The sequence below is a fragment of the Carassius auratus genome, unplaced genomic scaffold, assembly GCF_003368295.1.
Source record: "Carassius auratus strain Wakin unplaced genomic scaffold, ASM336829v1 scaf_tig00020605, whole genome shotgun sequence".
Classification (NCBI taxonomy): Eukaryota; Metazoa; Chordata; class Actinopteri; order Cypriniformes; family Cyprinidae; genus Carassius; species Carassius auratus.
Genome location: NW_020525038.1, coordinates 76,848 through 102,793, shown reverse-complemented (window position 1 = coordinate 102,793; position 25,946 = coordinate 76,848). Strand labels below are relative to the sequence as shown.

The 25,946-nt window shown below is 40.6% G+C and overlaps 1 protein-coding gene across 2 annotated transcripts; it reads right to left on the bottom strand.

The window, feature by feature from the left end:
* Positions 1-25,946, bottom strand: LOC113076509 (ETS domain-containing transcription factor ERF-like). Of its 2 annotated transcripts, none has more exons than XM_026249203.1 (5): positions 25,402-25,946; positions 4,708-4,942; positions 2,043-2,158; positions 1,004-1,941; positions 1-910 (listed from the first exon to the last, which is right to left on the bottom strand). In XM_026249203.1, the coding sequence occupies exons 1-5, from the start codon at positions 25,421-25,423 to the stop codon at positions 353-355; spliced, it is 1,869 nt and encodes a 622-aa protein (XP_026104988.1). In that variant the 5' UTR covers positions 25,424-25,946; the 3' UTR covers positions 1-352. The 2 variants fall into 2 exon arrangements, with proteins under 2 accessions (XP_026104988.1, XP_026104989.1); XM_026249204.1 differs by having other exon boundaries at positions 353-910; positions 4,708-4,927.

Here is a 25,946-nt window from a genome sequence, read left to right as displayed (position 1 = left end):
GTATTGGGTTGATCCCTAAATCTTAATTCAATTAGATAAGTGGGATGATGCTAGTCTAATGCAGCAAACAAAAAGGATTGGGTTTGGTAAGCAGGTGGCTCTGGCTAAACTTGAGAAAGGGGACCTGTTACTTAAAATGCATAAAAAAAAAAAAAAATGTCAGTATTAATATTTTTAGTGTTGCAAATTTTTGAAGTGAGTGAACCTGGATGTTCAGAAGTTTGAAAGGTGGTTTGGGCATCTGAACTCGCTGAATGGCTGGTCTTCACGTAACATTTGAGAGCAACAGTTGCCTTCAGCCCTTAAGGAGGACAGCTCTGTGTTGGCAAGTTTGTGTTTGACCACGCTCTCTTCAGCAAATGTTGTTTTCTAAAGACAGCTGTGCTGTCGCTCGCTGCAGCTCAGAGCTCACCCTCCTCTGGCCTGTCCCCAGGGGTGCAGCCAAAGTCTCTGGACTCTTCCGGTCTCCATTTTCCTCGCCCAGTTTAGGCTCCACATCCTGGGTAATTTCCTCTTTCTCTGCCCTGCTCTTCTTGTCCTCAGCCTCTTCGGTTCCTGCCTCCATTCGCTGGTCCTCACTCCAGCGGCGTTTAAAACGTAGCTTCAGAGGGATGCAGCGTGTACCCCCGGGGCTAATGGGAGCGCCCTGACCCAGGTTTAGCTCTCGGGGTTCTACTTTAAGACCTAAAAGATTTGCCCCAACTCCTGAGGTAGGGGCAGCTGGGGTCTTGAAGACGTCTTCCTCAAGATCATCATCATCAGTCATGCGATCGTGGTTGAGTGGAGGGGCGAGACCACCATTGGGGTGGGGAGGGGAAAAGACATCACATTCATCATCTTCATGCTCCTCCTCACTGATGTCAGTGACCTCAACTTCTTCCTCCGACTCCATGTCTGAGATAGGCTCAACCTACAGAAGGAAGCAAAATGAGTGTTACAGAAAACCATTTTGATTCTCAAAGGAGCTACAGTGTAGATTTATTTTTTTAAAAGGTGAACATACCTTGATCTTCGGTGGACCAGCTGTGGTTGAGTTATTGGTCATCATTCCGGATGAAGCAGAGTTTGAGGCTGAACCAGGCTCCCCGCTGTAAGAGAAGGAAGCAGTAGTGCTTCCAGAATTTTGAGCATGTCCTGCTCCAGCCGGGTTTGGCCCTTCTCTCTGTTTGCGACCCAGTGGTGGTGGCTGTAACTTAAACTTGAATGGAGAAAGATGAGGCTCCTCAGCCTGGTGGTGCAGAGGGTGACTGGACAGGTGTGGACCTACACCCGCTGGCCCTCCCAGTCCCTTGTCTGGGCGCTGGGGCTGGGGGATGACGATGTTGGGATAGTGCAAGAATGCACGAGGACTCAGATGATAGTTGTAGACACTTTGAGTGTGAGCCTGCAGGTAGCGCTTCATGTCTTCTGGATTAAACGAGAAGTGAGAGCCCAGCATGGGTGACAGGGATGGAGAAGGTGTGTAGGCCATGTGAGATGTAGGGGTCATGGAGAGAGCTGGAGAAAGAACAGGACCCAGCAAGCCTCCAGGTCCTGGGAGAGGGGACACTGGGAATGGAGACAAGGGATCAGGGTGGACCCTGTGTGGGGGCGCATGGGGCCCACTCCTGGGGAGCCCAGTTGGGTTTGGCGGTGCACCGTAGACACGGAACAGAGCATCGTGGGACAAGCGAGAATGGAGCAGGTTTCTGAAGGCACGGTCAGCCGAGCGGTCATCATTGGGAGCCATGCCAGTTTCCTCAAGCTCCGAGTTGGTGGAGGTGCCATCGCTGCAGTCGGATACAGAGCCACGAGCAATGCGTCGAGGCACAGCACTGAAGACACCAGGACTGCGCAGTTCCTCGCTAGGAGAGAGGATGTCAGATGGTGTGGATGGAGGGAAGCGGAAATGATTGCTTACACCAGATGGGACAGGCGGTGCACTTTGTGGAACACCAGAACCTATAAGAAAGGGTGAGAAATGTTAATAATTGTTTTGCATTGTACATCAAACGTAATGTGTGGGTTTGAGAAAGACTAAATTTATGATGCGGGGTCTTCACCTGCAGAGCCCATGTCAATGAACGGATAGTTGACCAGCACTAGCTTGTTAAAGTTGAACTTGTAGGTGAATCTTTTCCCTTTGGTCTTGTGCAAGATCCTTTTGTTGTAGTAGTATCTGCGGAGACAGTGTTGGCATGATTACACAATTGGCAAAACAATAATGAGGAGTCACAATTTGTTGAAGGCCGTTCATTTTTATGTATTTGACATTCTTGCATTTGTTAAACTTTGCAAAGCCAAGTTCAAAGATAAAAATGTTACAACAGAAGAATTTAATTTGCACATTTAATCAAAATAAAAACAGCTTTGATTAGTTTTCAAACACATAAGTTCTCTTGCAATAAGTGATGCATCAAAAACGAAAGTTCTTGGCTGAAACTGAAAACTTGGGACAGAAAACCCAAATTGTTCACTTTAAATTCACTTCTGAATACCTGTAAATCTATAAATCATATCAATATTAATATTTAACATTAAATTCAATATATTCTTTCTTTAGTTAGACTGGCTTTACAATAACAAAATTGTCATTCAAACGGCATATTACATTAAATCCAATTGACCTGGATAAGATCGCATGCTCACTGCTTTTTATGCTTAACACATTTTCTTAATCTTTTACAGATCTGTTAATAATCTTTTGTGTAGCCAAAATTGTAGTAAAGTGTTGTACACACACAGGGCTACTACTACTACTACATGTGAAATGATCACATGCAAAATGTCTTTTTTCCAAAGAGAGAAAAACCAAACCCTTTTCAGTTAAAGCTTGAAGTATTTACTGTACCATTAAGGAGCACTGAAGGTTATTATATATAACATGCATGTTAATTTCTCCCATACATGAAAGGATTCAACCAACCGGATTTAGATATGTGCAGAGCAGATACGTGACTTCATGGCTATTTGAAGCTTTGGATGTTGAGGTGATTTATGGTTTCAATGTGTTTAATTAAGACGTCAATGAGGGTGCGGAGAGTACATGTGTGAGAAGACATGATGTGTGAATCGGGGCACTGAAAAGTTCACAAGCGCATACTCAACCAACAGAGAAAAGGGCATACACACAACACTTACACATGCACAATACTCTTTGAAGTGCATCTGAACATGCTTCAAAAGAGCACAAGATCTCTCAAGCGTTGTCTGTATTTGCACACGCGTGTTGTGCAGACATTCACATACATGCAATACATACGCTGTTGAGTAAAACAGCTCATCCATATGACCTTTTGTTAACTTTAACTGAGCTTAACACGGACGACATTCATTATGAAAGCAATGGTCTGGTTATGTGATGGTCTACAAGCGGCATCAGGTTATCAGGTAAACAGAACGAGTGTCTACATGTTATTTTGCATTGTGTGTTGGTCTGGAGTCTGTTCATTTTCAACAGCTCAACAAAGGGACGCCTGTGGAGCCTGAAGTCTGTCTGAATGGTGTCTGAATTTTAGGTAACACGTGCAACCTGTTAGGTATGGATGAAAAGACTGAGCAGAGAGAGAATGTCTTTTAGTCTTTCTTTCCCTAATGACTAGATTCAAGCTGAACATTTCCCCCCAAATAATCTGCAGAATAGATTTACTAGTAAAATCTGTAAACTAAATTGAAACTACTGCTATTGGTAACTGAACAAAGCATAATGAAATTAGTGAAGTGTACATGTTCGATCATCTCTTCAAGTTATATTCATTCAAAACTCTTTTAAAATGCAATTATATACTTCGAGTCTGATGGTATTACCATTTCTTTCTTTTTTTACCATGTTAATACCACAGATTCACTGATGCACCTTAAAAGGACCACATAAATATTCATTTCAGTACATTCAGTACCAAGGTATATTCCAAATATAGAGCCCCAAAATTCACAATTACACAAATGAAGAAAGCCAGCTTAAACAAAGCTTGAATAAGTCAAAGTTTGTGGTTACAGTAGAATGTATGTTTTTCGGAGTTAACCTTGAAGGACATGTTTTGTGTCCTCCACATGTGTTAAACATAAGCAAATTCCCTCCAAAATCTCTGCTGTGACACTGAAGAACTTTCTGGTTCACATCTGAACTATACATAGCTTTCTATTCCCTCTCTTCTACCCCTCCCTGCCTCTTTCATTCATATGTCCATATGTCTCTTTGAGAAATGAAAGGAGTTCTCAGAAGTACAGGACGCACACTAGTCCAGTAAATGATGGTTGATGAGCGCTAAGTGGGCTTGATTATTCTGGGATGGTGAAGGCAGGTTCAGTAGGTTTGAGTGGGCATCCGCAGGTTGCCATGGTGACTGGTCCAAAGTGTTGAATAACATGAGACACACAAACAGACAACTGGACAGATTGCGCATGACAGACGAGGACAGAAAAAGGAAAAGGCAGAAAAACTGTATACTGGGAGGCCTATTCACACCAAGGATGACTATAATGCTAACTATATAACTAATGTGTTGGTAAACATTCTAGTTCTATTGCAACAGCGGCATCCGCTTTTAATGATAATGAAAGAGAGAAAAAATATTGTTGAATTACTTGACTGACAGCCAATCAGAATCCATCTGACTTTAAAGCGCGTGTATTTAAAGTGGCAGACGTCCTAACAGGACACTTCTAATTCACATAATGGGTTATTGTCCATTGCGATGGGATTTTATAAGCAGATTTAGTCTTCACCTGAGCGCTCGGCTGAGCTTGTCATAATTCATCTGGGGCTTGCACTTGCGGGCGCCCCACAGTCGTGCCACCTCGTCCGGGTCCTTGATGACGAATTCGCCGTAATCCCCCTGCCAGGCGATGACATCGTGGTACTCCTCCTTCCGCAGCAGCTCCAGGATGAAGTGCCAGAGCTGGATCTGTCTGGAACCAGGACTCGACTCCGGCTTGTAGGCCCAGTCTGGGAAGGCAAACCCTAGAGGTCAGACACAAAACACTCTTGAAAGTCTTGCCACTTCCATGCAATCTAGCCAACGTTTGGTGAGGGTAAGGTGAGGGCATGTTTAACCACATCTTATCTTGATTAATAAGGGGTTGTATTACTTCTGCTGTCTATTAAATGACATTAAGCCAAGGGAATGATGGGTTTCCAAGGCTGTAGGCCTTTATGCAGACTAACTCTCTGGATTTTAGTCTGGTAAAAGTTTGTATGCAAGTTCTATTTATCTCTCAGTCCCCTCCAATTCTGAATAAGCTGTAAGAAATGCCATAGTGTCTAGCTAACAAGCGCTTTGATCCAGAATCCTTGAGGCAGTAGTCAAAACACACACACACACACACAGATGGTACACAGCCTCTACTATTAGACTCAATACTTGCAGAAAAATAAGCAGAAGGCTGCTGGAGGCAACACAAAAACACAGCCATGACTTTAAGGGTCTTTTGTCTCATTACAGAAAATGTTCTTTGAGACATTAACATGGACAGACGGTTACACAACGTGCTAAAGACAGACCTATTACGAATCCATACACAACGCTGAGTCAACGTGACATCGTGAAACAGCGGAAAAGCTCTTTGAAACAAGCATGTCAGACACATCTGAGAAAGACCAGAGAACGTTTGCCTGTTTTTTTTTTTCACACACGTTCAAATATGCCAAAGTCTGCAGACTCAACCCGAACGAGGTGAGGTATTTCTACTTGCTCTAAATTAGACATAATGTCCTATAAAGAAAGAAAAAACAATGAACCAAGATTCTATCTCTCAGGCACGCTATGTCAGGTGGGAACGACTGAAAATAACAGCACAATTCCCACACTCGCACACAAAAGAGAGCGAGAGGGTCTTGGTGCATGACGTGTCATGGTGTTCACTGGAATGCCTCTTTCCAGAGGTGTAAAGAGTACCTGAAACCATACTGGAGTAAAAGTACCTTACAGAGAATATTACTCCAAAACAACTTGAGTAAAAGTCTTAGAGTATCTGTGTAACAAACATTCATAGGTCGGGAAAGAGAAGGAGGGAACCAGGTCCGTTCCCATAACTCTCAGCCCCACCCCTCTCATCACAATCTAATTTTGACAGTACTTAAGTATTTTACTAATATTAAATATAGGCTCAAAGATGCACAAATCAAAGAGACATGCCAGTAAAACTAAAAACTCTTGATTTACATTTAGTCATTTAGCAGATGCTTTTATCCAAAGCGACTTACAAATGAGGACAATAGAAGCAATCAAAACCAACAAAAGAACAATGATAAAGAAAAGTGCTATAACTTGGTTAAATGTGAGCCAAAAACCATCACAATTAAAAGAACCAAAGATTAAAACACTTCAGTCTGTGTGCATTGACTTTAATACACGATTTTTCACAGTTTGGGTTGAATTACTGAATTCTAATTTACTGAGGTGCACCTGTAGTACTTTCAGATGTCACTTCTTTTGAAGCAGAAATAAACTGCTGCAGAAAAAGCCTGGTGCCACGTGAAATGTAATTGCAACACTCATTACAAATGTAGTGGAGTTACAAAAATGTAGTGAAGTAGAGTAAACATTGCTAGTAGCTTTGATGCTCAGTAAAACTACAGAGTATCCAAAAAGATACTCAAGTACAATAATTAATTACATTTACTCAAATGCTCTACACCTCTGCCCCTTTCAGGCGGTTTAGAGCTTGGCTGCTAATAAAGCTCATCACAGTGTTAGGCATCGGACACAGAACAGCTCAGCATTACCGCCGCCGCCAACCGCACACATGTGCTGCGGGGACTCACGCTGCGCAGGGGGGCGGTAGATGATTTGGACACCGTGTGCTGGTACTAACTGTCCGTGACAACTGCTGAACAGTCGGCAATGTGGCTTGACTCATGATTGAGATGTTTGGTTGAGAGATCTGGCAGATCCGAGATATAAAACTGGAAAAAGCAGCAGATCAGTTCGATATCTTGTGGTAAACAACAGAGTCATATTAGCAACAAGTCAGTGATTTAAGTTTCACAAACTTTAAATAGCCTACGCAATTTTGGCTCATGTATAAAGTTATAATAACAGTTCAATGAGAGTCAGACTTTGTTTCAGTAACCACTTAGCAAGTTCATTCAGAGAAGTATACCTCAGGTTTCTTCAGACCAGCTCATAAGAGTCATTTAAATCATCAATCAGACAGTGCTTCTGCTTCCGGCAAATGGACTACACAGGTTGCACTGTATGTTTTTAATTTAGTAAAAAGAACCAGCTAATAACAGTAATTTGCTATAGAATCAACTTGCCATTAATTAGCAAAAGTATAAACATTCAATGACAACTGCAAACTCATTCACGACTTGAGAAAAAACTCAACGACTTTATTCCTTTTGCTGTGTTGTGAACATTCAGGAAACGCTGGAATAAATGCAATAGAAATTAGAAATTATATAGAATAGTCAAAAAAAAAAACAAAAAAAAAAAAAAATTTAAAAAAAACAAAAGGTCCAATTTTGGCTTCTTTTTCAAACCGGTTTATAGGATTGCAACTTCAAAAAGTCTCCAGATCCTCAAGTCAAATGCATTTCCCACCATTCATGCCAATTTTCCCAAGACATGTCACACTAAACGGCTCATATATGATTAGTTGTGTGTTTGTGGGACCAGACCTCCACTGAGCGAGTGGGCACATAGAAACGCAAAGCATCCCACAGTGTGTGTGCGTCAGCGCTGACTCACGGCATATGCGTGAGTGTATCTGTCATTCAGCTTTCACAAGAAGTGCGCCTTTTTCCTCCACTCTTATACCTTTCTGTCTCTCTCATGTGTTGGGTCCCTGACTCCCACATGATCTCCTAGCAACAAGACACTTTAGTGCTATAAATACACGTATAGCAGAGAGAGAAAACGCTGAATGCAATTAATCAATTAATGAAATCAAAACACACAAGCTAAAATATCCAAAGTAAATTTGATTTTAATCAACAGAGAGATTAAAGGGACAGTTTAACCAAATATTAACATGTATTAATGTAGTTTTGAACTTGTATGACTTACTTTATTCTTTGAAACACTGAAGACTATTTAAAAAACACCATTTTTTTTTGTCCATGCAATGAGAGTCAGTGGGCTCCAAAGCTGTTTTTATGGACAAAACATTTTTCAAAATACCTAATTCTGTATTTTGCAGAAGTCCGTCAGTCTAAAGGTTTGAAAACACATGAATTGTATATAATTATATCAAATAAGTTTTTAATTGTACAATATATGAAGATGTCAAACTTTACATTTGTGGGTGAACTATCCCTTTAAGTCTATTTATTGCTATTCCTAGGTGGTTGCTTAAAAATAAGTCTTTATTTAATATTTTATCAAAAATATTGAAAATGTTTACTATACCCAACACAATTTGACTGTAGCCAAATCTCTAACCAGCAACTGTAACAGGGATGTTTGCCCTACAAAAAAAAAAAATGAACGAGAAAGCCAAAATTGTGATTATAAACAGAAAGTGATTATAAACAGGTAGACGTCCTTTAATAAGAAGAAGGGACATAAAATAAACCCCAAATGAGGGCTAAACATCAGACTCTGGGGAAGGCTGAGGAATGACTTTACAAGAAACCACTTTGAGGTACTTTCAAACAAACCAGTGTGCCATAATACACTCTTTTTTTTCACATAGGACCACAAGCCCACAAGACAACTTAACACGTGCACACAAACATACTCAATCAAAGCGCAATAACAGCTAAAACAGGCACGTCCCCTGGTGTCTGTGGGTTCTGCTGGGACCTCTGTTTCTCTGACTGTTACTGTCACTAATGGGTATGGAGTCAGGAGACTGCCAGACGAAACCCTCACTCGACAGGGCCCTGAACACACGCTTAGAAAAACAATATGACATAAGCCTTACATGATAGCACCTGTACTAACTGTACTGGAACAAACGAACAAACTGGCTGGCCAACATCTGACCGAGCATTACACACAAGTTTGAGGAAATTGGACGGCAATATCTGCCTTGTAGGGTGTAATGGTACAAGTATTCGTACCGAAATTTCTGGTATGGGTCTTTCTGGTCAGTACGCATGTGTACCGAACAAATACAGCGTTGTTTTATCCACTGTACAAGTGGAACTTCATTGGAAACTTCAAGTATTATATTCAAACAAGAGATTGCGTCTTGGCGCTCTTTCATATGGTGACAGCTCGCAAATAAACGCGTGGACTGTGTAAATGATGATTTAAAATCTGCATTATGTGAAATTTACAAGCTTGCATATAATTGTTATTTTAATTTGAGTGTTTATTATAGAAAAATAAATAGTAATTCAATTTAAGTTTGAGCTCCGCAGTTAATTGTAACCTTAGTTATGTAAAAGGGATCCCTATAGGAAGACTGGCACTATAGGGTCAAAAGCCCCTGGGCCAAATGTAACAACTCAGCTTTTGGGTTGTTTTGCAGATCTTGGGTAAGACATAATCCAATTTTTGGGTAGTTTTTATATTACTCAGACCCTGGTTCAGACGTAACCCAGCAGTTGGGTTATTTATCGCTGGGATTTTAGGTCTTCTCTTCATGAGAGCACCATCGAACTGATGCATTCTTCAGTAAAATACAGTTTTGTGCACATTTTATTTTATCTATAATATAATTACTTTGCATTTGCTTACAGGCGCGGTGTCGCGGTCTTTTCGTGTGATGTAAAAGCCTGGTGCTTTGCATAATTTTTTTTTTTATTCATAAACATACAGAATATAATACTTTGAATGTTAAAACATGTCCTCAGAGCTGTTTTATTTTTGTTTATTGGCAGGTTAAGGAGTCTCAGCAAGTTTCAGCTAGAGTGAAATGCATGGCCATTTGTTCAGTAAACCACTGTATGTATATATATATATATATATATATAAAATTGTGTTTAGTCTTTTTCCCCTGCTTTACCAAAACCATACCTAACAATGACGTCAAAACCAAGGTAGGTGCTGAACCGTCATGTTTGTATACCGTTACACCCCTACCGCCTCGGCATCATTCTTTTGCCCTTTCTGTGCCAAACAGTCTCTAAAAACAGCACCTATTGCCGTTGTCTCTGTTTGTGATTAGCGTTCAGCTGCAACAGCTCTTTTTTATGGCAGAGCCATGACGCAAGTACGAAAAGAAAACAAAAACGCCGTCCTCTGGTCTGTATTTAAAGGCTCAGAAATGTTTAGGGCCCCCGCGCTCATTCGTTCTGTTTCTCTCCATCTCTCCCCCACTTCCCTCCCTTCCTCCTATTCTTTGTGGGCTCTATATTTAGGCAGAGGAAAAGGTCGTTCTCCATCTACTAATGATGATGGTGACAGGGAAAAAAAAGGGTACGAATGTGTGCCAGTTTGAATGTGTGCAGGATGAGTAATATAAAAGAACCACGAGCGGCTCTGCTGCCTAAATGTTCCACTTACAACCAACAATGTTAGTCTGCTTTGAAAAATACAGACGGCCGAATGATATGGGGCTACGTTGGCGTCCGTTCGACAGGTGGTTGCATTGATCCGAGCTGCGTAGAATGAGTCAGTGTTGTTTTGTGCTAATGAGAACGTTCCCGACCAAAAATACAACAAAACCCTGCATGTTTGTGTGTCTCACATTCTCTCAGGGCAGAACGGATATCACCTTCTAATTTGCGTTAAGACGACTCATCTGGGTGATACCTGAAGGCTTGTTTTAGATGCACACAATCAGACGCTTATTCGATATTATGATACAATATTATTGGTACAAAATGAATCATTTCCAAGAAAATCGTGATAATTAACACTTTTACCAGCAGTTTTGTGCCCACTGTTTGTCACAGATTACAAGAGAGTGTCAAGACACAAGACAGAGCTATTTATAATAGCATCTCCAATTTAAACCTCAAGAATCAGAAATGCCAACATTGTTTGAGGTGTTGTGATTCATTTCCAATTATCGTTTCTTTTCAATGGCCTGTTTAAAAGAATCACTGATTCAACTTTTAGTTTGAATCGTCACTCAAAAATATAAATGAACAAAAAAACCTATTTAGGGAACAATAGTAAGAAGGCTTTCACTGACTTTTCAACAAAGGCTGTTTGGTCAAACTCAAGGTTCTTTTGATTGAGAAAAAAAAAGAAAAAAAAAGAACTTTTGAACCATTAACAAAAATAGATCAAACTTAAGATGAACTGCCATTAATATTAACAACATTGGCAGAAAATAAATACATAAAATCATTTAAATATCAGTTGTTGTTTTTTAAAGATGTATTAAATGGCCATTCACACCAAGGACGATAACTATAATGATAAGTATTATTATTTATATAATAATTGCTCTAATTTTTTGCCAAAATAGAAATAGTTAGAATTCATATTTCTAGTCAGTCTTAATGTGAATGGATGTTTACATGGGAAAAACATTCAATCACACAGAGCAGAATAAGGAGATCAGTGGACAACAGATACACCGCTTTTCCACTGGGGCTGGTGCCGGAGCCCAATTAGGAATACAAATCATAAAAAATCCTGAGCCAGAGCCCAGATCCTGGTTCCCAAATGTCCACAAAACCTTGCTGGTCTCAAAGTGCAGTTTGAAAGAAGTTTGAAAGGAGCCATTTGGCTTGCATTGATGCATCAGCGCTGCACAGACCAATCAACACATGAAATCAAAGTATCGCAAGAGCGGACGACTCTTTATTCTTTTGAAATACTCTCGCTGTACTGTCAAAACACAGATTGGTTTATGCGGCACGGACGCATTGCGAACAAGCCAATATTTAAAAGCCGTCAAGAGTTAAAGTAAATAAAAAACATTAACAACAAAATTTAAAAAGTTGAATATGTCGCTCTTCCACAAAAAGATAACAAGCGATTCTGGTCACAGGTTGGTGAAGTCGAGGGTTCTGCTCCCTGCCAGTGGAAACATGAGCCGGTTCTGAACGAGCGCCAGTCTTGGCTGAGCACCGGTTCCAGCTCTGGCACCAGCCCCATTGGAAAGCGGTAACAGACAGAGATAGGGGAGGATATGAAGAGAGCGAGCCAACAGACACCCAGGTTGAGAGGAGAGGATCAACCGCTATGCACTCTTACATAACGCACTGTGTGTGTATTTGTCTACCCATAACACAGTCATGCATCTTCTTGCCAACCCTGACGGTAAAGGTTCAGGGTTGTTGCCCCTAACAGGCATTTAAATGCCTCCACTTTATCTCTATAACCCCCAAAGCAAATAACAACCTCTCTGATGCATTCGAGCCCCTGGTGCGGCGCTAACTGGAGAAGGTGTGCTGAATCTGATGCTTTGCTTGTTGATCTCTAGTTACCTACTGAAGGGTCAGGCCAACGGTCTTGAGTTTCTTGAGGACACTGATGAGACTGATACATACATTCAGCCATCCAATGAAATTTGCTTACACAATTGACTTCAATAAGTTATACTGCATTGAAGCCGGCTCAGATAATTGCTACAACCAGTTTATATGCTTCCAAATGAATTTTATTGATTTTCCATCTATGGAAAATGCCGTCGCCACAGCGCAAAGGTTTACAATTGCACTAGGTTGCAAAATGGATGCTAGTTTAATATATAATAAAGTAGGCTTTATTATGCATTAATATTAAAGTTATATTGTCACTCTAAAAACGTTTTTAACTGCAACGATTCACCAAATATGATGTCTATCAGTTCAACATCAATGCACAGGCCAAGGTCCAGTAAATGATGAACAGCATGTTTGCAAGGTAAACACTTCGACAGTTTTAATTTAGGATTTGTTTGTCGACACACCGTACAACTAACACATTTGACTGAACAACAATAATACTTTAACTGTAAATAAGTCAAGGTTGACTGATCACAGCAGACTATTTCCATGAAGGCCATCGCTGAAGTTTACAGACGCATGACTACATGCAAATGAAATTGAAAAGCACTGACAGAACTGGCATCAGGAACAGGTTTACACAGATAGCGGCATCTCTAGAATAAAGGAAAGCGAATTCATAGTTGACAGAGTGAAACGCCACAGACATAATAAACAAGTGATAAAAGATAAGTATTTTAATACTATAGCATTCTAACTAAATAAATAAAAAAATAAAACTAACTATTATTTTACAAGCATTGTAAAATAATATTTCACAAGCATTGACTCCACTACTCCAACATTATGAAAATAATGCAACGAGCAACCTGTGCCAACAGTATAGTCAAAACACAGATAATCTGTTTCCTTGATCTAAAGTGTGTGATATTGTGCACTTGGACAGGTGTTTTGGGAACACTTTAACCCAAATATGAGAGAACCGAGGGCAAAAGGGATCAAGTGTTTTAAAATGTTTGCACGCGTGTTGTCCACTGCACTAAGCGAGGCTCTAGGTCATTTTGCCACCCATGTCACACCGTGAGGGTATTTCCCACCCAAGCAGAGACTGAAGAGCGCCTTGTGTCCCGAACACCATCGCCAAGGAGAAGCCATTAGCTATGTCTAATACTTTCACAGCTGCGGCTCCGTAAGCTAAACATCTAGTAGCTGTTATTTTCATGTCTACAATCTTCATGTCAACACCAGAGAGACCAAAAACTCCAGTTACCGGCACACAGCGGTGGAGACAGTGCTCCAGATGTCCGGGACACCGCAGCGCGACGGCCAACTCTGCCCAGACAGAAACCAGACGCGTCACAGGGGAGTTCCTCGTAGGGATATGATTAAATCAACCATAAATGGTCAGGCAGGGCAAGTTTCTGGGCCAATTTTCCTGCTATGTGAGGACTGCCGAGCATGAGGAGCAGCCTGCGACGGCCGCCTGCCAAACAATCTTTACCAACAGGCCTGTGCAGGTCTCCTGAGTCGCGTGTGCACTCACTAACCAGGCCTGCAACTACCGCTAAAACCTTTCTGAAACATTAGCTTGCAGTGCACCTCATATGGCACATGAAAACTTGGCTGAAAAGCATGTTTTTGGGTTCAAATATGCATGATGAACATAATACCTGCATTTTTAAACTTCTGAAGAGGACTATACTCTTCTGCAGGTTTTGTTCCAAAACTTGGCCAATATTTACATTTTTTTAAGCTGGCATGAAACATGAACTGAATTATCCCATCCTGGGAAAGCCAAGGATTTAGCTGCACAAAAGTTCAGTGTCAATCAAACACTAATTGTGGATTTACTACAGAAAGCCAAGGGTATAAAAATGTTGTTTGACACTGCTCACAGAGCTGCTAATATCATAAGAAAAAAAAATTAATAAAACGTAAATGAATTTCAATGAAATTCATTAAATGAAGTAAAACAGAACTGGAATATTATGTAATCAAAATGGAATTGAAATATAATTGGAAAAACTGAAACTAAAATACATGCCTCTGAAATTAATTAAAATAATGTCATTTATGAAATGTTTAACCAATTTATCTTCAGCATATTAAAGGCTAAAACTAATTAACTGAAACAGACAAACCAAAAAACTGCTAAAACAAAACCAACACCAATGCCTAAAAAATGAACAGAGAGATCTATAACTGTTTTAATCTAGAATTGCTAAAAACTTTTATATTATTAAAGATTTTTAAATTAAAAAACTATAACAAGCTATCCCTAATCAAGTTATCATAAATCATTAATCAAGTTAGTTAGATTACAGCTAATACAAAATAATAAGTTAATTTTCGAAGGCAGTAAAGATAAAGTATGTGCGGTCCATTGGTCACTTATTCAATGCCAGCCTCCATCTATTAAATTGTCCTTCATACAAGTCTGCCTTTAACTATTTGCCTATACTTGACAGTTTAAATGGTTTAGAGTTTAAATGGTCATTGGCCACTCGATAGGAAATGTAAATTCTCCTTTAATGTGAAATATTAAAAGCATGATTTACCAGTGCAAAAAAACACAAACAAAACCAAATTAGAAAACAGCAATTCCTTTAGTTGACTGGTAATGTGGAATTGATACAATTCAATCTTAAAAGTCTCCCAACCATCATGTTCTCTTCAGCAGAGTGTTAAATCACACACTCCAGTGGCCTTCGCTCAGGCAGCCGAGCAAAAGTCATTAGAACCACCGAGGTTGCAAGGGTGATAGTGGCATTAGGTTTTATCAGCCAGATGTGGATTTCTAATATCTTATCAGAGTAAAGCTCTCATCCTGGCTTTATCTCCTGCTGGGAGCCACTTCTACATGAACTTTTAACCGATTTCTTTTCCTTCCCCCACTTCTGTTCGCACTTAGTCATGGGCAGAAAAGATCTATCAAAGTAAAACCGGTGCAGATCAGCTTGATTTCTCAGGTTCCAGATACCAGTTCTAGATAAGGAAACCTCCAAAAACGGATAAAACACCAATGCCACAAAGTAAAATCTAGATGTTTTTAATGCTGCCTCTGCATAGGTATATGCTCTTCAAAGTTGAAAATAACTTTTCACCAAGTTTACCAAAATGATGTCGTCAATTACTCATCCAAAACTGAGGAAAAGAGGAGGACATTCTGAAGAATGGTTGACTTGCATTGTATGGATAAAAACAAAACTGGAACTGGGAGACTTTTCAATATCTATTTTTTGTGGTCCACAGAAGAAAAAGTAAAGGGTTTGGAATGACATGAGGGTTTACAAATGATGACAGGATTTACATTTATGGTTGAACTATCCCCTTAAAGGTACAGGTTGTAGGACCTGCCACTAGAGGGCGCACTACCAAAACAAAAACAATCCCGTGGTTTGATGACGCTAAGGAGTGTGGAATGATGCGATTTATTGTCCTCTACCCAACCGCTGACAGCCATTAATCAGACGGAAAGATAAATCATAGATTTAACGCGAGTTCAACGATTTGCGCAAGTAGATTACATACAAAGTCAATGCTACGACGCGATCAGACTATGGATCAGATGCATTCTCACCCGGGTCTAGAGACGCGATGCCCCGCGTTTGGCGTATATGCCCCATAATACTAATCTTGTTGATCGTTATAATAGCATACATTTTCTGTAAAGATACGAATCAAAACAACTCACCTGTCGAGTAAAACACAAGCGAGATCGGCTTCTCTTTCTAGTTGAAGTTTGTCGCGAAGCTACTTCCGCATTTGTCCACGACACTGTTGTCATGTGGTTTCTACATCAGTAAAGGCGGTAACAAAGGGTAACTAACGTCATTGACAGGCGACTGCACTGCCCCGTGTCACTGTTTAGAATGGGAATTTTCTCATGATTTACAACTAGTTGAAAACATGAGAGATATTGTTAGTAATCAGCTGGACAAAATAAATAGCATTAGCCTAGTGGTTTTTGGACATTTTATGGCAAATATCTTACAAATTGTACCTTTAAACCTGAGATAGTACAAACCAGAGAGATTGTGCATGATAATGCTGACGACTTGAGGGAAACTAAAGCGAACCTCACCCTCCTGGTCTTCAAGGGCAGGAGGAAGTCAGCCAGAATGAATCTGGCTACGATCTTAAAGCTCAGCGTTTTCTCCTTGATGCTCCAAGCTCACTCAGAGCAGCTAATTTTAACTGCCATCATGCAGCCTGTGCCAGATCATACAGGGTTGGGCAGGAGCGACCAGGAGGACTCTTCTCCAAAGTTGCCGAAAACAGCAACACAAACTTAAACTGACTTAGTGGAGAAATAAACATGGTGTTTGCCTGTCTCGCCCAGTCACTGCGCTCCCTGTTATTGGTCTGTTCAGAAGACAGCTTACTAAATTCTCTACGATGTTCCCTCCCAGTTGTGGGCTTTGAATCTGATTCTTCCTCGTCCAGTCGTCGGAGATCACTGTTCTATTACTGGCATTTCCACGTGGCTGCAACTGGCGACAGATGCCATACCTAGCCCTTGCAGCAGCGCAAAAAAACTGTGCAAGTTTCTGTCATGCTGAAAAAACGAGGCGTATTCGCTGGTGAACCCTGCAATTTCTATGATGCTGAAAACAGGATTTAAGACAATTCTCCAGTAACAACATCTAAAAGATAGCATTTAACACAAAGCTCTGCAACTTGTTGCAGCATGTATGAAGACGTTCTCAGTTGATGTCCCCATTGTGAGATTTACCTGTGGATTGGGGGATGGGGACAGGTACTCAACTGATATGCAAAATCTGTTGAGTTAGCTAATGTTGACTCAAAGATATACCAAAAAATAGTTGCCATAACAGCGTTATTCAAACCTTGAGTGCTGCATCTGAAGTAACTGGTGGAGCCAGCACTGAAATAAACCTAAGCTTGTGTTTTGCCAATGATGCAATGTCTGATAACGTGAAATGGCAACATGATTGTCTGATTTCAAGCCCTTGCACCCTGCTCAGTGCTGTGATTGGTCCACATCAACTGCAAGAAAGCACCATTTAACCCAAAGGATGGCCGGGAGACAGTCATCTGGGCCCCAGGTGATTCTCTAGATTGTATGTGTGTGACCTGGCTGAGAAGTGTGTGTGTTGTGGAATGTCTAAAGAAAAGCGAACGAGTTTGAGAGTGTGGCAGACAGGAGACTTGGTGTCTGAATATCTCCATGGGGACCCTGGAGGCAACACTCAGTGTGTTCAACCTCCTCCATTAACGACCAACCACAGCAGGCAACGACTATGACTTGCATCTCACCTTTAAAGTCAACAAGATTTGGCATTTAATTCCAATTTTAATAAAAAAAAAAATATTAATCAATATTGAAACTGCTTAAAAGTAAGGTAATGATACACCATCTTAAAAATGCAACACTTAGAAGATGCATTTAAGGATGGTACATTTTCAATTTGTCAAATTTAAAATAAAGAAAAACTCTGATTGGATGACGATCGACTAGTCCTATCTAATAGCTTAAATTAAAAAAAAAATCTATGAAAAACTTTCTTAAAATAAAAAAAAAAGTGTACCGATTAAGCACATTAAAACCAGTGGTGTATATTAAGAAAGTAAATGGAAGTCAATTTTGATTTCACATTAACTTTAATTCCACTTTCCACCTCCATATCAGGATGTAGTATTGCATAGTTTCCTAGACACTATTTTGTAGAGTACCACAACGACTACAAAATGCTGCGCATAGAACACTGATACCACCCATCTGGAAAGAAGGTTGAAATAAAAAAAAAAATTAAGAACGAGCAAGAACATACTATCACAAAAGAGATCAAGAGCATGATGGAGTGGAAAAAGAGGTGGCGGTGTGGGGCCAAGAACGAGAAGTCAATAGATTGCCTCTTTTCAAGTTCTGTGTTGTGGTTAAGTCTCTAGACTCAGTCTTCACTTTCATTTTCCTCCAAAGACAAATGCACAGACACACACACACACACACACACACACAGTTGCTGACGGCACACGCCACGGCTCCAGCTGTGGGATTAGAAAGCCGCCGCCACAGTCGCTCCCTGCAGTACCGAGAACCCTCGCCAATCCCCTCCCTAGCTGCTAATGGGTCTTTCATTTACAAGCTTTCCATTAGCGCACAGACATCAGGCCTCCGCAAACTATGCACAGCCACATGTCAGTCACTGCCACTAGCTCTTGATGAAGTTAGAATTAGGCTAAATGTCCCATTGAGGTCGGCATGACTTTATAGGTCGTTCTACTCTAAACCACACTCTTTAAAGGTCTGGAAATCACCTAAGAACCACGAGACATTAGAATCCCACCGAAAACATTTGGTTCGCAAATAATTTCAACTGCTAATACTCTAATTTCCACTGTTCTGCAAAAGTGGCTGAAAGTTCCACCACCACATTCAGAGGCCTACACGGAATCGGAAAGCCATTGACAGGTTCTGAAAATACTCTATGTTCCAAGCAGACCTCCGTGACTCAGATCAGGAGGCCAGATCGAACCTGCGTGAGCCTTACGTAGTATCAATCATGATCACTGACTCTCTTCCTCTCTGTATCTCTATTCCAAGCCATGCTGCACTAGCACTGGATTCTGCCTGCAAAAATAAATTGGTTGCATAAAAATAAAAGTGGGAGCGAGTCAAAGTGGCGTCACCACAAAGATGGCAGCTCAAGAGACGGAGAGAGCGCACAACTGTGAGAATTAGGAACGCGTGTGTGCCGCCTCCTTGAGAGTAGGCTGGTGTGTGTGTTTGTGTGTGTGTGTGTGTAATGCAACACAGACAGCAGCCATTATAGTGGAATGTGGGGGGTCTGGGCCCCACTAATAAACTATGTGCTCCACACACACAGCTCACAAAACACACACTTCAACCATGACTTCTTGTCTTCATTACAACCAGATTACGGGAATGGGGTGCACCACTGTCACAAATTCACCCTGATTTATATTTGTCACAAACATAATAGTTTAAATGATAGAATCTAGAGTCAGTCTTAAGGCCCGTTCACACCAAGAATGAGAACTATAAAGTTAACGATATTAGCGTCCACACCACTGAACGATATCATCGGTTTACTTTGAGCGCATCTGCCGCTTTAAATACTCGATCTCGTAATAGCAAGATGAATTCTGATTGGCTGTCAATATTTTTATTGCTCAACAACTGAAAAAAAAATTGTTCTGAAAGTGTTTTCCAACTATATCGTTTCTCTGTGCCTTTTTCGCTGTAGTTGTGGTGTGGACTCTGCTATTCTTTAATATTGAGAACCATTTTTAGAACTATATCTTTAACTTTATAGTTATCGTCCTTGGTGTGAACGGGCCTTTAGAATTAGTTCGCAGCAGTTCACTTGAATGGGGACAGTACTATGAAACTGTGACAAAACTATAAGCTGCATATTTTAAAAAAAATTAAATTTACAGTTACCTTGGAAAACAAAGTTCACTGCAAGCACTGTGCATTAAAAACAAATCTAGAAAAACAAACAGAAACGACTGAACGAAGCACAACAGTAGCGTCTGAGAGAGTTTTACAATGCAAACTGACCCCAACCGCCAAACCACAATGTTAACTGAAATACAATAACTGATTGAAATACTAATAGAAAAGAAAATTTGACTAGTCAGTTGTAGGGCTGGGTAAAAAAATCGATTTTTCGATTAATCGTTTTTTAAAATGTGGTCGATTCAAAATCGATTCTCAAAGGCCATGAAAGGATTTTTTTCCATATTTATTTCCGCAGACATTGAACGTAAGATTAGCGTTAATCTAATTACAAATCCTCTCCACTAGATGTCACCCTCTTATGTGCCTTGTGCGATGTTACCAACGAACCTGTCATTCATTCATTCAGTTTAAAGCAGTGGTTCCGTCACGAATTCAAATGCGGCTCACCATATGCTGAACACATTTTCTGCAATGTTGTGCGTCAGGTCATGCTCCCGTTCGCGTTTTACAGACTGCATCTTAAAGCCTCTTATACTTTCTGCGTCCGCGAGTCCGCTATGGACCGCAATGCAGGCTTGATGTAAACATTGCCATCGGAGAGTGTGTACCGAGGCTCTGAGCAGACAACCGCGCGGACAGGTGCGCGTGGTCAGTAGTCTTCAAAAGCACAATTGCACATGTTCAGACAGTGTGAAGAAGCCTATTGCCAATCGAACCAATCGGGCCGGGCTCGGGCTTGTGCAGTAAATGAGCGGTCATGTAATGTGTTTCGATTAGCGCGAGAAAGATGCGAAAATGTATGCTGAGTAGTTGAAACGGAGGCTTGCTTCTAACAATTACGTTTTGGTAGCACCAGCAACTAAAGCAAAGTCTGAGGTTTGGAAAAGTTTTGACCTTGTTTATAATGAGAATAATGAGTGAATAATGACGCACCATCAGTGAGCGCAGGAGCGCGCTGAAGCCATCTACAGTGGATTCAATCATTTTCCTCCACAAAAACAGGTAGGCCTTACCTAATCTTGGTGAGTAAATGTTTTTCAAATAATAACTAAATATTATTTGAGTCTTAAATGCATAATGTAGACAGAGTAGGCTATATAAGCTAATGTTGGCATTATTATTTTATTATGTCAGCTGCTATGGCGAAGCAAATCCGGCAGAGCCTTTATCTTAATTCATTTCGTTATTGCCAAATACCCATCTTAATTTATAATTTATTTTAATAAAATTTTTTTAAGAAAGACTTGTTTGTATTGGTGTGTTGGCCTATTTATATGCTAAATGAGCCTATACCTAGGGCTATTTATAGAGTGCTGAGATGTTACGATGTTACAGAGGACTTATTTTATTTCTTTGTTCAAACTTCCAAGTGGCCTATTACGTTAGTCATGTATAAATTATGTTAAACCATGTATAAATGACTCATTCCTGACAAAAGGCAAAAGAGCTGTGTGGTGCATACATTTGAATAATGTCGGGTTGTAAATGGGTTCGGGCTTTTAAAAAGCTGTCAATCAAAATGTACGTGTCGGGCTCGGGACATGTCGGGCTTAACTTTTAAGGCCCGATAACAGCTCTAATAGAAAATCGAAATCGAATCGATTTGAGAGCTTGTGAATCGAAATCGAATCGATCTGGAACATCTGAATCGATACCCAGCCCTAGTCAGTTGTTGGATGATCGATCAGTCATCCATTCAGACTCATGCATACCAATAAAAAACCCTCAAATTTTTATGACTATCATTGAAAACACTGTATTTAAAAGGCACAAATATTTAAAAAAAGAAAACATAAAACAGATTTTCACACATGCATCATTTTTAACTAGTTTATTGAAATGAACAATCCAAAAAAAACTGATATGCTTCAACAGATAGGAAACTGATTTAACTACACTTTATATGACAGAGAGTTTAGACAAGTGTGTTTGATTACTTGACATAATTCGTTTGCCTGCACTGCAGTGTGCAATATGACATGACATAAAAACCTGATTTGTGGCATTTGTGACGCCAACAAATATTCCCAACCTAGTAACCCAGGAATTAATTTTTTCAGATAGTTCCAAACTGAAAATAAACTCTTGAATGCTCACTAACACTTCACAACTGTCCTCACCATAAGCCTGGGCACGAATGGGAACGCACTTGAAAATGTCAGGAAAAATATACACATCGCAAACTCACAAATTGTTACACATGACCACACACACACACTGAAAGGACAGCCAAAGCCACATGCTCACACAGGCAAACACACACGGGGGGAAAACTGTCAGCCACAGTCTCGACAAAACCTCAGAGTTCCCACCAAACCGTGGTCTCCACTAGACACAACACAAGTTGGTTGAGCTCAGACCTCAGTTAGCAACCTGCTTGGCACAAAGCCGCGTGCCGTGCATGCCATTTGATTCACAGACACCTGAGTTCTCAAATGCAGATTAAAGAAAGGTGTGCTGACAGATGACAAAGTGCCACCTGAACCCTACACCACCTGTGTACTATAAAGAAACAGAAGTCACAAGAGAGGAGCGCGCCGTTACAAACTGCATTGCTCATCATGAGATCAACCATGAATCTCAAAAAAACTAGCTTGAATCCGACAGAAAGGAATTGATCTGAGATTAGACAGGAAAACAAATGAGAGTGACTCAAGAAAGATAAAAAGAGAAGATATTTCCAGCCCTTTTGAACTGAGATGATTTAGGTCACTGTGATTGAATCCATCTTTAGATGCCGGAAAATGCCTTGCACAAACCCAACATGATGTCCTATGACAACCGGTACTCATCACAAGCTTTCCTACTACAATATTACTGTCTGTATTTTAAGCAGAAGATTTAGGACAGAGTTCTGGCAGAATTCATCCTTATTCAAAGGAAAAATAATAACTCATACGTCTATTTAATGGGAAAAACAAGTTTAAAGATGTGACAAGGAAGCTTCAAAGTATCTGGAAGCTGAGATCTAAGCTTCACTTCTGCTCGGATAATTCTCTAAATATTCTGAAAAGAAGCTCAAGTTTTAAGAAAAAAGTAAATATGTCACCATAGGTCAAATTGTAGTATACAAGTCTCACTGTGTGACTGGGTTAGATGTTTGTCTATACGGTTTCCAGGAAAAAAAACACAGGCCAGGAAGCACAGCCAATCTGCCGAGCCACATAAAACACACCAACCAATTGCATGCACACTTCCTGAGCAACTCTAGACAGGTTAAGTCTTAAGCAGGCCTGATTACATATGCTAACTCCAAAAGCAAGACCTGTTGTCTAAAAAGAATCCACACATTTAAAACAAAGAAACAATTTAAATCCTCCATACTAGATGGTTTGTTATGGAAAAGCTCGCAGCAAGTCAGAAATTAAACACCAACACCTAAGCTCAGCTCAACCTGACCCAGACCCTCCTTTAAAAAATAATGGCACCCACCGCCACCCTCCCAAAGCACTGGCTAATTGCCCATGTGGGTCCCTTAAACTTCATACGCTGGAAGAGACAACAGAGAGCCCCGGTTCCAGATGTGAGACCCACATGTGGCAAACTGTTGATATAATGAATAACGCAATTGGAAAAAAGGCACCAAAAATAGGCCACTTATTGGCCCACAAGGCAGACAGAAAGATATCGCGCTTAGCTGGGCAAGAGTTGACGGCCAAACAAGAGTGCCAAAGTACAAATAACTGATGCAACAGTGTATCTTTTTGCATAAACCCTAGTGAGAAGCACACTGTAACTTCAACAGCAGGTTTAATACAAAATAAATGTATTTTCCTGTGACCCAAGCCAAATTCTGCGACAAAACTCACATGTGATCACAGCAGTAGTGAAGTGGGAATCACTTCATCCCAACACAATACAATTAACCAGCAAGTAAAAAAGCGGGTTTAGGCGACTCTTTAATTCCTTGGGTGGCAAAGTAGCTTTTCCAAAGAAAGAGGCCAATCTCATTGCTCCAACACAAAGCCTAGGTGACCTGGGCGGGGAATAGCTCACCTAAAAGGAACAATTTGACATGGCACAAAGATTAACCGTACAGCTCATTTCCGCTTGTAGAAGATCTTTTCTCCTTCTGTTTATTTTCCTGTCTAATCTTAAAATAAAGGGTTGGGTGATGGATAAAATCAATCCCGGCATATAGCCTACCTGAGCTACATGTTGGGTATTTTTATCTGCAATGCACATGCAGGGAATCTTAATGAAATGCTCTGGATCAATGAAAACAACTTGGAGCAGACACTTTGTGAGTTCTGCTACCTTTAAAACCCCACTCTGTTTGGAGTTGACATGAGTTAGTAAGTGTGCGCAAAACCCCACCTCTGCACGCCTACATGAAAACGCAGACTTGCGTCCCAGACACGACGCACAACATGGAAAACTTCTACCATACCATAAGAAGGCTTACTTTATACTGCAGACCAAATGAGGGGGAGGACGAATGGAAGAATTAGCTAATGGTTTAATGCATAAGACCACGACTCCAGCGTTGGTGGAGCTCAGACACCCAACTGAGACTGAACTGACATGAGCTGGCACCATTTCTACATACACCCAGATGAATATTCACCAGGTTATTATGAACCAAGCGGTTGTAAGGCACAGATTACAGTGCGAGACTACTTTTAGATAACATACACACGTGGGACTTTACAACTACTCAGATGAGTTGGTATAAAAACTGGCATCAACTCACTTTCTTTATCTAGCAGTAACATGAAGTGAACTCAAGGTTCATATCTGTCACAGGTTGTTGTTTATATTACAATTACTTACTGCAAAACTAAAAATCTTACTTTCCTGCCCATTTAAGGGTTACAGAAAAGTGGTTTTAGCTCATCAAACAGGTAAAAGTGATTGTCAGCATATCTGAAATAAGCCTCCATACAAAGTAAACAAAAAAGCAGGAGTTACTTAACGACCTGGAGTCATATGACAGTCAGCTTTACATTTTTAGACACAATACCCCATAAACGAACTAAACACAACAGTAGACACAAATCGAGGGTAAATATCTAGTGTAAGATCCTCCAGCTCACACAGAGAGGCGCTGTGATGGGATGCCACTTTCTCTGGGCCAAATGGCTGAAAGTTGCTCGCAAATGGTGGATGCCATACTGGATCAACACAAGCTCTTAAAAACCCCTTTAAACACTTTTACACTTCTCATAAAGTTTAATGCATCTGGAAGCGTGACAAACACGTTTGACGTGAATCGTGTCTAAAAGAGACGTGACTGTCCAAGTCAAATAGTTGAGAGAATTTGTGTGATCTAAAATATCGATTTTCCCTCTAAAAGCAAACTTTTTCGGGTTAACCAACAAGTCAGAATGACAGATACACACATATATAAATCACACAATATAGAAGTGATCTGTATAGCCTGCATAAAACAGACCCAAACTCATTAAAAGTAACTTTGGCAACTAGTTTTTAACTTTACAATGCCTTCCTAACAACAATATATAACATTGTGACGTTTAATATTTATCTGATTTACGTCTGTTCGAAAAAAAAGTCGCTTAAAATACAAATATTATAAACCCATCTAATCCGAACGGAATTAGCGGGCTGCATATACCCAGTGAAACTCCTCTAAACGCTCTAAAAATAAGTTTCTGGCATGTTGAGTCATCTAAAGTTGGATTATACCCATCTGCTGTTCTTGTTGTTGTTGTTGTGTGGGAAAACGTACCCGTGTCGCCCGGGGTCTTCATGTTGGAGAGTTTAGCCGCTTCGTTAGCAGTCGTGCTAACTGAGAAAGAGAGCGAGTTAGAAAGAGAGAGAGAGATGAAATTAACTTCTTCCTCTTGACGAGCTCAGGATCGCACACACAACTCCTCTGTAAACTTTTCCTCCTCAAATCCAGCCCCTTCACTCGTCCTCCCCCGGTTTGTTTGGAGTTTTCTCGTTTTGTTTTTCCTCCCAAGCGTGGAGGACGCTCGTCGCTGCCTTGTGGCCGGACAGACTCGCTCTTTAACGGTCAGATGTCGGAGCGCGTCGTGCCGATGGAGGAGCACCGTGTCCGCGCTGAACTCCTGGTTACTTTATATACGCTGCGAAGTCGCATATTCAAGGCTTCTCGCTGAAACACGAGGCGAAGCCGACAAAATCAAAACAACCGAGGAGGCAGATATGCCCGATCCACTTTTCTCCCTCTCTTTCCACGGACTTTTTCTTTTTCCACTCACTCCTTGCAACTCTCTCTCTCTCCCCCGTCTGCCCCCTCCCTCCTCCTCC

Coding starts and splice junctions, on each gene's coding strand:
- LOC113076509 (XM_026249203.1), bottom strand. CDS start 25,423: ATGAAGACCCCGGGCGACACGG. Junction 4,943..25,401: donor GAAGACCCCGGGCGACACGG/GTACGTTTTCCC, acceptor TCTGACCTCTAG/GGTTTGCCTTCCCAGACTGG. Junction 1,942..2,042: donor CATTGACATGGGCTCTGCAG/GTGAAGACCCCG, acceptor CCTTTCTTATAG/GTTCTGGTGTTCCACAAAGT.